Source organism: Staurois parvus, unplaced genomic scaffold (assembly GCF_062004578.1).
Source record: "Staurois parvus isolate SC_StPar_1 unplaced genomic scaffold, SC_StPar_1.0 ptg001253l, whole genome shotgun sequence".
Classification (NCBI taxonomy): domain Eukaryota; kingdom Metazoa; phylum Chordata; class Amphibia; order Anura; family Ranidae; genus Staurois; species Staurois parvus.
Window position 1 is genome coordinate 780,054 of NW_028319049.1, and position 12,938 is coordinate 792,991.

The following is a 12,938-nucleotide window of genomic DNA, read 5'->3' on the forward strand; positions in this document are numbered from 1 at the left end:
GACTGCGGGAGGGACTCAGCAAGCTCCACCCACTACAGGCTGCCTGCAATGAACTACAAGGGGGGGCGGAGACAAGACCGGCTATCCTGAACAAGGAGAGAGCAGCAGTGAGCGGTCTTTATTACAGGAAGCTCTGCATAGAGGGGAAGTCTCACCCTGGATCACTACACAGATCTGGAAGAAATACACAAAGCACCCCAAGCTGGAAGAATACACAATGAATGTACTTACACCATGCTAGTTTACCCCGGAGTTCAGCTTTAACCCCTTGCCTACAGGGCACTTTCACCCCCTTCCTGTCCAGGCCAATTTCCAGCACTGTTGCGCTTTGAATGACAATTGCACGGTCATGCAACACTGTACCCATATGAAATTTTTATAATTTTTTTGAGACAGATTTATTTTGGTGGTATTTAATCACCTCTGGAATTTTTATTTTTTCTTAAACCAAAAACCACTGAAAATTTTGAAAAAAAAAAGTTTTAGTTTTTGTTTTAAAATTTTGTAAATAAGTGATTTTTCTCCTTCACTGATGTGCGCTAATGAGGCTGCAGTAATGGGCACTGATAGGCTGCACTGAAAAGCAGCACTCATATATGGCACTGATAGGTGACACTGAAAGGCAGCTCAGATGAGCACTGGCACGTGGCATTGATAGACACTGACAGGTGGCACTGCTGGGGCTACACAGATCATCAGTGCCCTGATGATCAGTGTAGATGTCCCCTCCGAGGAATGCCAATTCCCGGCTCTCCTCTCCTCTGTCAGTGTGACAGCTCATGGGGAGAGAAATGCCGATAACCTGCATTTCCCTATTTACATGCGATCAGCTGTGATTGGACACAGCTGATCACATGACCGAGCCGACATCTTCGGCTCTTTTCGTCGATCGGTAATCCGCTGTGTCCGAGGGACACAGCGCACCGCCGATCGTCGCACACTCCCCAAGCCGCGTCATATGACGTCCTCCCAGAACGAGATAATCACCTTGCGCCCATCATTGGACTATATGGCGGGCGGGAGGCGGTTACGTTCATATCCTGCAAAACAAACCAGAGAGGGCCCAGGCAGACTATCCATGCACCGGGATGTCATTTAAGAGGGTTTTGACCAATCAGCATCAAGTCCCAAATCGCTGAAACGTCCAACACTGCAAACCTAAAGGGTATACTGGGGTGCACCTCTCTCTACATCACTAGAGCAGGGCATGTGATTACAGCAATGGCAGACACCACCCACTGGGCATCAGCACCGACGGATGAGAATGCTGATACAGATCATACAGATTCTTACCTGCATCTGTCCTATAGGCACTGACAGACTATGACACTGTAGAGGTACAAATAAAAGTATCTATCGAATAATGCCCTCACACCTCCTTCATCTGACCTCTGAAGTGTACCTGTCACCAGCTGTAGGGTAACCTCCAAATTCATAGATGTATAAAAAGGGCTTTTTACCTGCCAAAGAATTTGTATTTCTGTCTACCCAGCCCTGAGATTTACACAGCTCTGCCACACAACACAGCCGTGTCTGCCCAGGTAGGACAGCTGATTATGTAGCAGTCCAACACCTCCAGGTCTCATCCCTTCCCCAGTCTGTGAAGGAGAAGCAGCAAACTGGTGAGTTGACCTCTCTGCTCTCTCCTGCTGTCCACATGCTTGTTAGCACATGAGCACTCCAGCTGCAGATTGGTTCCTTGTGCTGCTTCTCCCGCTTCCTGTCTGAGCTCAGCTGCATCTTGCAGTCCAGAGGTGCTCACACTGCTTGCATTGTAAAAATACAATTATTAACCGATTCCACGTCGCCCTATACCAGAAATACTTCTACAGGGCGGCACGGGTGCACAAAATCATTCTCGCACTCACAGTTGTGCTCAAAAGTTTGCACCCCCTGGCAGAAATTGTGACATTTTGGCATTGATATTGAAAATATGACTGATCATGCCAAAAAATGCTCTTTTATTGAAGGATGATGATCACATGAAGCCATTTATTATCACATAGTTGTTTGCCTCCTTCTTAAATCATGATAACAGAAATCACCCAAATGGCCCGGGTCAGAAGTATCCGCCCCCCAGATCAGAAGTCTCCGCCCCCTGGAATGTTTGGCCTTGGTACAGACACACAAGGTGACACACACGGGTTACAATGCCAATTAGAGGTTAATGTCCCACATATGTGGATTTTTAAATTGCAATTAGTGTCTATGTATAAATATTCAATGAGTTTGTTAGCTCTTACGTGGAAGCACTGACTGGGCTAGATACTGAGCCATGGGGATCAGAACACTGTCAAAAGTCCTGCGTAACAAGGTAATGGAGCTTTATAAAGATGGAAAAGGACATAAAAAGAGGTCCAAAGCCTTGATTATGCCAGTCATCACTTCCACTAAGAAGCAGAAAGTTCGGGATCTCTTGATACCAATCCAAGGTCAGGTAGACCAAGAAAGATTGCAGTCACAACTGCCAGAATTGTTCAGGATACAAAAAGAAACCCATAGGTAACCACAAGAAAAATCCAGGCTGCTCTGGAAAAAGACAGTGTGGTTGTTTTGAAGGAGCACAATATGATGACACTTGAACAAAAATGAGCTGCATGGTCGAGGTGCCAGAAAGAAGCCTTTACTGCATCAATGACACAAGAAGGCTCAGTTAGGCATGTCAAAGTGTTGTCAAGCATATTGTAACCGGGCTTTTTTGTGGCATTGGTGCAGTAAAGGCTTCTTTCTGGCAACTCAACCATGCAGTTCATTTTTGTTCAAGCATCACCGTATTGTACTCCTTAAAAACAACCACACCATCTTTTTTCAGAGCAGCCTGTATATCTTTTGAATTTGCCTGTGGGTTATTCTTTTGAATCCCAGACAATTCTGCCAGTTATGGATGCAATCTTTCTTGGTCTACCTGACCTTGGCTTGGTATCAATAGATCCCCAAACTTTCCATTTCTTAATAGGTGACTTAGTACTGATTGGCACATTCAAGGCTTTGGACATCTTTTTATGTCCTTTTCCATCTTTATAAAGTCCCATTACTTTGTTACGCAGGACTTTTGACAGTTCTTTTCTGCTCCCCATGGCTCAGTATCTAGCCTAGTCAGTGCTTCCACGTAAGAGCTAACAAACTCATTGACTATTTATACACTGACACTAATTGCAATTTAATAAGCCACAGATGTGGGACATGAACCTCTAATTGGCATTTTAACCCATGTGTGTCACCTTGTGTGTCTGTACCAAGGCCAAACATTCCAGGGGGCGGAGACTTATGATCTGGGGGGCGGAGACTTCTGATCCGGGCCATTTGTATGATTTCTGTTATGATTTAAAAAGGAGCCAAACAACTATTTGATAAGAAATGGCTTCATATCATCATCATCCTTCAATAAAAGAGCATTTGTTGGCATGATCAGTCATATTTTCAATATCAATGCCAAAAATGTCACAATTTCTGCCAGGGGATGCAAACTTTTGAGCACAACTGTGTGTGTGTAATTATTATATATAGATATATATATAAATAAAACACACACTTCCAGGTAGGGGTGCACGCCCTACCTGTGCCGGCACCCAGCGATCTCCAAGAATTACCAGAGGGGAAGAGAGCTGTGTATAAACAACACAGTTCTCTCCCCTGCCAGCTCCTGCACACTGCTTTGTATGGCTCTGCATAGCCCACAGTGTAAAACACACACAGAGCACATAATGTAAAACAGCACACAGTTTACCCTTTGATCGCCCCAGATGTTAACCTCTTCCTGCCCAGTGCCATTAGTACAGTGTCAGTGCTTTGTATTAGCACTGATCACTGTATTGGTGTCACTGGGGATGTCACTGACACCACTTCAGTCCCCCCTCAGTGTTAGAATGCCCGCCATGTATCTATACCGCCATTTGTAAATGCTATAACTTTCACATAAACCAATTAATTTACACGTATTTGTATTTTTTTTTTCTTTTCTTTTAGCAAAGACGTCGCAGAATACATTTTGGCCTAAATTTATGCTGAAATGTGATTTTTAAATTTTTTCTCTGGACAGGTTTTATAGCAAAAAGTCAAAAATATTTTTTTCTCAAAATTGTCGGTCTTATTTGTTCAAAAAATAAAAACTGCACAGGCGATCGAATACCACCTAAAGAAAGCTCAATTTGTGTGGGGGGGAGGGGAAAGAATGTAAATTTAATTTGGGTGCAGCGCTGCATGACCACACAATTGTCAGTTAAAGTAACGCAGCGCCGTAATGCAAAAAATGGCCTGGTCAGGAAGGGGGGGGGGGGGTAAATCCTTAGGACGGAAGGTGGTTATGTGTCTGGATACAGAGCGGCATTTATTTTGTGTATTATGTCCGTCTAGAGCAGTGGTTCTCAACCTGTGGGTCGCGACCTCTTTGGGGGTCGAAAGACCCTTTCACAGGGGTCCCCTAAGACCACCAGAAAACACATATTTCCGATGTGTAAAGAGCAGCTACTGTGTTGAAAGCAGATACTGTGCTGAAAGCAGCTACTGTGCTGAAAGCAGCTACTGTGCTGAAAGCAGCTACTGTGCTGAAAGCAGCTACTGTGCTGAAAGCAGCTACTGTGCTGAAAGCAGCTACTGTGCTGAAAGCAGCTACTGTGCTGAAAGCAGCTACTGTGCTGAAAGCAGCTACTGTGCTGAAAGCAGCTACTGTGCTGAAAGCAGCAGTATTGGAGGTAAAACGACACTCATGAATTATAATTACTGGGTAAATAATTTTATGGTTGGGGGTCACCACAACATGAGGAACTGTATTAAAGGGTCACGGCATTAGGAAGGTTGAGAACCACTGGTGTAGAGTTCAGCTTTACACTTGAAGATCTCCCCGATTCTTTGTGATCTCGTTCACCCTCCTCCGCCTCTCCGAAACGAGGATTTACTTTTGTACCCGACGGGGTGAATCTAGCTTCAGAGAGGCACACAGACGAGGGGTTTCTTGAATTTTTTATCGTCATAAATTGAGGCAAAGGGCGAGGTGAAAATAAATGTGTTTTTATTTATTAGCAGCCGACAAACCCCTCCCCCCCCAAAGCGGAGATGGTGTCAGAGGAACTCAAGTTCATTGATCAATGAGAATTTTCCAGGGGTTTGTAGAAACTTAATAAAAGACGTCAGACAATCACAGTCCGTTCTTCCAGCTCGGTCCGTCCTCACGTCATGCCGAAAAGAACGTCGGTTTAAGGCCACTCTGTTGACGAAGCCCCTCCCACAGCGCCAGGAATGTGATGTCATCTGGGAAGGCAGGCCGGGGGGGGGGCGCTCCATTCCCAGTGTTCTGGTCCCACATGTCCAGCCTTGTTGGCCCCACCCCCCAGGGATCTCCACTTTGGGCCGGGCTGACTCTTAGAACAGAATAGTAACATTAATGGTTTACACCGCCATTGGCGGTCGCTTGCACGTCACCCCAGTGCCAGACTGAGGGGATGCAACATAAACGACGGCCACACCACCCTCGCGAGAGACACGGACAGCCACAGGAGACAAAGCGGCTGCCTTCAGAAGAGGAGACGAGACACATGAGGACGGGGGGGCCATAGACGACAATCCACCCCCCCAGTGGTCCCATACATCTCCAGCCCCTCCCTAGCCAGCGGTAGAAATTGAGACCCCTCAAACAGCACCTTATTAGCACCTGTGCTGCTTCCCGCCACCTGCGCCGGCTGCGACGATACGAATGCTTTAAAAGACGTAGAAATGATGTGAATAGCTGCCCAGGAATCGGTTCTCCGCAGAGCGAAGCCGGATCCCAATGAGCCGTGCAGGGAAGCCTCAGACTTGGAAACGTGCAGTCTTCAATGGTCCCATCCCAATAAATAATATATAAAAAGGAAAAAAAATATACATATATATATATAAAAGTAATATCATCTCCACCCAGATGGAAGGGGACAGAGGGCAGAACACGGCTCATCTCTCCTGGCACAGAGGACCCAGCTGATGGAAGTGGCCCCACACAAGGGGTCCCAGTGCCCACCCAGCGGACATCAATCTTCAGTTTCCTCATATGTGGTCTCATCGAAGGGCCGGTCCAGGAGAGGCACAAAGTGATGGCGGGAGTACTTTAACTGAAGGAGGTCTCCAACTTCACTGATCTTGTTCAGTGCCTGCGGAAACAAAGCCTGGAGTCAGAGTTCAAAGAGGGAGGGGCACAGAGGCCACTATACAAGAAGAGGGAGGAGCAGAGGATGGAGGGCACCATGCAGGAAAAGGGAGCACAGAGGCCACTACACAGGAAGAGGGAGGAGCACAGAGGCCACTACAAAAAGGGAGAGAACGGAGGACACTATGCAGGAAGTGGGAGGAGCACAGAGGACACTATGCAGGAAGTGGGAGGAGCACAGAGGACACTATACAGAAAAAGGGAGGAGCACAGAGGACACTATAAAACAAAGGGGAAGAACAGAGGACACTATGCAGGAAGTCGGAGTACAGAGGACACTATACAAGAAGAGGGAGGAGCAGAGGACAGAGGGCACTATGCAGGAAAAGGGAGCACAGAGGACGCTGTGCAGGAAGGGGGAGGAGCACAGAGGACGCTATGCAGGAAGGGGGAGGAGCACAGGACGACGCTATGCAGGAAGGGGGAGGAGCACAGGACGACGCTATGCAGGAAGGGGGAGGAGCACAGGACGACGCTATGCAGGAAGGGGGAGGAGCACAGAGGACGCTATGCAGGAAGGGGGAGGAGCACAGAGGACGCTATGCAGGAAGGGGGAGGAGCACAGAGGACGCTATGCAGGAAGGGGGAGGAGCACAGAGGACGCTATGCAGGAAGGGGGAGGAGCACAGAGGACGCTATGCAGGAAGGGGGAGGAGCACAGAGGACGCTATGCAGGAAGGGGGAGGAGCACAGAGGACGCTATGCAGGAAGGGGGAGGAGCACAGAGGACGCTATGCAGGAAGGGGGAGGAGCACAGAGGACGCTATGCAGGAAGGGGGAGGAGCACAGAGGACGCTATGCAGGAAGGGGGAGGAGCACAGAGGACGCTATGCAGGAAGGGGGAGGAGCACAGAGGACGCTATGCAGGAAGGGGGAGGAGCACAGAGGACGCTATGCAGGAAGGGGGAGGAGCACAGAGGACGCTATGCAGGAAGGGGGAGGAGCACAGAGGACGCTATGCAGGAAGGGGGAGGAGCACAGAGGACGCTATGCAGGAAGGGGGAGGAGCACAGAGGACGCTATGCAGGAAGGGGGAGGAGCACAGAGGACGCTATGCAGGAAGGGGGAGGAGCACAGAGGACGCTATGCAGGAAGGGGGAGGAGCACAGAGGACACTGCAAAAAGAGGAAGGAGCACAGAGGACACTATACAGGAAGAGGGAGGAGCACAGAGAACTGAGGGGAGCGCCATACAGGAAGAAAAAAGGAGCACAGAAATCTCTATACAGGAAGGGGAGTGGGGACACCATACAGGAAGGGGAGTGGGGACACCATACAGGAAGGGGAGTGGGGACACCATACAGGAAGGGGAGTGGGGACACCATACAGGAAGGGGAGTGGGGACACCATACAGGAAGGGGAGTGGGGACACCATACAGGAAGGGGAGTGGGGACACCATACAGGAAGGGGAGTGGGGACACCATACAGGAAGGGGAGTAGGGACACCATACAGGAAGGGGAGTGGGGACACCATACAGGAAGGGGAGTGGGGACACCATACAGGAAGGGGAGTGGGGACACCATACAGGAAGAGGAAGACTGCCATATGAAGAAAAAAGGAGCACAGAAATCTCTATACAGGAACGGGAGTGGGGACACCATACAGGAAGGGGAGTGGGGACACCATACAGGAAGAGGAAGACTGCCATATGAGATGACGAAGAAGCACAAAAATTGGGAGGGGAGGCAGAGACAGAGATGGAATGGGGGGAGAGATACAGATGGAATGGGGGGAGAGATACAGATGGAATGGGGGGAAAGAAGACAAAGATAAATGGTGGGGACATAAGAAATGGGGAGTGGAGAGAGACACAGAGGGGGGGTGGGGGCAGCAGGTATGGAAAGGGAAAGAACGGAAGAACATGACATGCTTACAGAGAATCTTAAAGGAAAACTGTACTGAGAGTAACCAGTAGGCCACATTGCTGACCTCCTCTTGAAATGATGTTGGCTGTGTGTCATGCTGATCCTGTGGTCTTGATACTTTGAGGTTGTGACTTGGGTCAGCATGCGGCAAGTGAAGCTAGATCTCCAGACCTACACACATGCTGCAGGTTAGTAACTCGAAGTGTTGGAGAGTGGATCAGCATGAAACGCAGAAAACTAATTAGGGGGTCGGCAATGACCGCCTCCATTTTTCTCTCGGTGTAAGCATCCTTTAGGTCATCTCTAGCTGCAAACATCTGGGGCCCCTGACAAGAAATGCCTCTGCCACAATACAAGTTCAGGCCCCAGATTTGCTGTTCCAATTGATGGCAGATTACCCTTGGCCCATGGCAGCCATAGTGCCCTTATAAGAAGCCTGTGGTGTATCAGCAGCAAGATAAACTCCGATTGGCTGCCAGAGGTTACTTGAGTTACAAAATAAACCCCAACAGACAACAATGAAAGCTGGTAGGACACAGAACACTCACCAGGTCCAACATCTCCCTGGTATGTGCGGCCGACACACAGAAGCGAGCTCTGGACTCAATGATGGGGGTGGCTGGAAATCCCACGACCACAACACCAATATTCCTCTTCAGCATTTCTCTCCCGAATGCCCTATGGAAAAGAGATGGGTCAGCACTGTGAACCTGGCTGGGTCATCACTTCTGATCTGGGGAGGGGGGGCACAATCTGACGGGACCGCGTATTACCTTGGGGATGAACATGTCACAAATCGCACCCAACCCCCACTCTGCTGGATCTACTATGATTAAAGGCCCTGTCCCCTGACCTCTGGAGCCCCCTCAGAAGCGGCCAATGATATTGACTCACATCAGTCAGGGGCAGATCACAGTCATCGGGATGAGACGCAGACCGCTGTCATGGCCCTTGCCGGAAAACAGTCTTAGCATTTTCAGAAAGCTGGATAATCCCTGCTCATGAATATCTAATAACCTGGCTGTCCCACAGATTCATGTGCTGGAATTCTCTGGGGACCCTTACAGATCAGGGGTCCTGATTTTACTGACTGCATGCTTGTTGTAGGTCAGTGTTTCCTTGCTCTAGAATAGCATGCACCAGAAGCACCAGATGAAGTGTCGCTTGGCACTGATAGAAAATGCTGCACCGTGCAATTGTGGAGGATCCGCAGTCCTCTCACAATCGCATCTCACACTACAGAGACTCACCCGATCTTTGCTGGCATGTAAAGCATTAACGGGACCACCGGAGAGTCGCTGTTGCCATAAATGATGAAGCCCATCTCGGTCAAGCGACGTCTGAAATATCGCGTATTCTCAGCCAACTGCTCCACCCGCTGCCGACCTGTACAGAAAAGAGAGATTGTAAGCCACCATACCAGGACAGAGACGTCCACAAAATGCCAAGATATATATTCATTACATGAGGTTTGCAGCACAAAGCGGATACTATTCACGAATCAAATAAATACAAAGCAGATACTATTCATGAATCAAACACAAAGCGGATACTATCCATGAATCATATAAATACAACGTGGATACTATTCATGAATCAAATACAAAGCGGATACTTTTCATGAACCATATAAATACAACGCGGATACTATTCATGAATCAAATACAAAGCAGATACTATTCATGAATCAAATACAAAGCAGATACTATTCATGAATCAAATACAAAGCGGAAACTATTCATGAATCAAATACAAAGTGGATACTAGTCATGAATCAAATGAATACAAAGCAGATACGATTCATAAATCAAATGAATACAAAGCGGATACTATTCATGAATCAAATACAAAGCGAATACTATTCATGAATCAAATACAAAGCGGATACTATTCATGAATCAAATAAATACAAAGCGAATACTATTCATGAATCAAATACAAAGGGGATACTATTCATGAATCAAATACAAAGCGGATGCTAGTCATGAATCAAATACAAAGTGGATACTAGTCATGAATCAAATACAAAGTGGATACTAGTCATGAATCAAATACAAAGCGGATACTAGTCATGAATCAAATAAATACAAAGCGGATACTATTTATGAATCAAATAAATACAAAGCGGATACTATTCATGAATCAAATACAAAGCGAATACTATTCATGAATCAAATACAAAGCAGATACTATTCATGAATCAAATACAAAGCGGAAACTATTCATGAATCAAATACAAAGTGGATACTAGTCATGAATCAAATGAATACAAAGCAGATACGATTCATAAATCAAATGAATACAAAGCGGATACTATTCATGAATCAAATACAAAGCGAATACTATTCATGAATCAAATACAAAGCGGATACTATTCATGAATCAAATAAATACAAAGCGAATACTATTCATGAATCAAATACAAAGGGGATACTATTCATGAATCAAATACAAAGCGGATGCTAGTCATGAATCAAATACAAAGTGGATACTAGTCATGAATCAAATACAAAGTGGATACTAGTCATGAATCAAATACAAAGCGGATACTAGTCATGAATCAAATAAATACAAAGCGGATACTATTTATGAATCAAATAAATACAAAGCGGATACTATTTATGAATCAAATAAATACAAAGCGGATACTATTGATGAATCAAATACAAAGTGGATACTATTGATGAATCAAATACAAAGTGGATACTATTGATGAATCAAATACAAAGTGGATACTATTAATGAATCAAATACAAAGTGGATACTATTAATGAATCAAATACAAAGTGGATACTATTCATGAATCAAATACAATGTGGATACTATTCATGAATCAAATACAATGTGGATACTATTCATGAATCAAATACAAAGCGGATACTAGTCATGAATCAAATACAAAGCGGATACTATTCATGAATCAAATACAAAGCGGATACTATTCATGAATCATATAAATACAAAGCGGATACTATTGATGAATCAAATACAAAGTGGATACTATTCATGAATCAAATACAAAGTGGATACTATTCATGAATCAAATACAATGTGGATACTATTCATGAATCAAATACAATGTGGATACTATTCATGAATCAAATACAAAGCGGATACTAGTCATGAATCAAATACAAAGCGGATACTATTCATGAATCATATAAATACAAAGCGGATACTATTCATGAATCAAATAAAGGATTAAATAATAACCAGCAATATCTCAGTCTTCCTGGGCTCTGAGTGTATTTTATATCTTCCCAACAACTCAAGTGATAGAGGGATGTGGATGACCTCAAGCCTACAGATAACAATCCACAGCAAGTTTCTAGCGTGTATTTACCATCATTTTGTTATGGAAGTTACATAAAAAGGTAATTGGACTTTTTTCTAACATGGAATACAGGGAATACTCCGATATGGATGTGCAGTAACTCCTTACATAACTCTGGAGATATTCGTCAGTCTGCTATATAAAGAAAGCGACAACGGAAACCCCTGTGCACAATCCCTATCGATATTAATTGTCAGTTCGGGAAAACGTAAATAGGATTTACCAGCGATTAATCAGTAATCCTATTAAAGGGGTCAGAGGTCACCTGGAACTGCGTCACTGCGTCACCCCGTGGCGAGGAGAGGCGGCGAGCAGGCAGAGCTTGTGTGTCACCTCACAGCGGGCGCAGCTGGGATAAGGAATGCACATTGTATGCGAGGAGACGCATGACCGCACAAGGTATAACGGACGATAAAACGCAGCAAAAACACCTCTGTGCTCGACTCGCAGAAATATTAGATAATCGCTATGTGGTGAGTGACACCGACAAGATCCCAGAAATATTCCAAACCTGTATCTGACCAAATGTACATCCAGAGCCGCTGGTTTCCAGCCATGCAATGGGAGCGTTCCCTGCTCTGCCCCTGAATTAGGCCTCATTCAGAGTGGATAGGTTGCCATGTTCAAATGCAGCCGAACACCGTATCAGGACGCAGCTACACGCTGTGATATGGACGCATACATACTGGACAATTAGTTGCGGCAAAACGACACCAATGGACACAGACTCTGGTTGCATAGGAAAAAAAGGGCCCCTGGAAGCACTCCAATACGTTTTTGCATGTGCACAACAGTGGCGGCAGTCATTGACTTGTAGGGTACAAATCAGGCCGTGGCCTTCCTGCACACATTGGATGATTAACACTGGAGAGAACAGCTCTGCATACTAACCATTCAACTTCCATTTTTTTTTTGTCAAAGCTTAATTGAACAAGCTGGAGTTAGAAGCCGATTGGCTGCCACACAGAGCTGCACTCCGCCGTTTAGTACATCAATCCCACTGTGAGCATGGGGACAGTTTCTTTCCTGGCAAGAACTACAGATTTTCACTAGGGCCCTGTAAGAATGGGCCCCTAGATGTATTTGAGGGCGTCTTAGATTGTAAGCTCCTAGGAGCAGGGCCCTCCTAACCCTCTTGTATTGAACTGTATTGTCTCCCGTTATTACTACAGGTATTTATATAGCACCGTCAATTCACGCAGTGCCTTACATATATATTGTACATTCACATCAGTCCCTAACCCTCAAGGGGTGTACAATCTAAGGTCCCTAACCCTCAAGGGGTGTACAATCTAAGGTCCCTAACCCTCAAGGGGTGTACAATCTAAGGTCCCTAACCCTCAAGGGGCGTACGATCTAAGGTCCCTAACCCTCAAGGGGTGTACGATCTAAGGTCCCTAACCCTCAAGGGGTGTACGATCTAAGGTCCCTAACCCTCAAGGGGTGTACAATCTAAGGTCCCTAACCCTCAAGGGGTGTACAATCTAAGGTCCCTAACCCTCAAGGGGTGTACAATCTAAGGTCCCTAACCCTCAAGGGGTGTACAATCTAAGGTCCCTAACC

At 46.0% G+C, this 12,938-nt stretch overlaps 1 protein-coding gene across 1 annotated transcript in view; it reads right to left on the reverse strand.

The window, feature by feature from the left end:
* Positions 1-4,991: 4,991 nt before the first annotated feature.
* The window catches only part of SPTLC2 (serine palmitoyltransferase long chain base subunit 2), a 37,198-nt gene continuing 29,251 nt past the window's right edge, over positions 4,992-12,938 (reverse strand). Inside the window, exons 9-11 of the mRNA XM_089660603.1 lie at positions 9,292-9,427; positions 8,590-8,719; positions 4,992-6,119 (exon numbers count right to left, since the gene is read on the reverse strand). Of these exons, the coding sequence (XP_089516729.1) occupies positions 6,000-6,119; positions 8,590-8,719; positions 9,292-9,427 (386 nt within the window). The 3' untranslated portion in view covers positions 4,992-5,999. The remainder of the gene's footprint in view (positions 6,120-8,589; positions 8,720-9,291; positions 9,428-12,938) is intronic.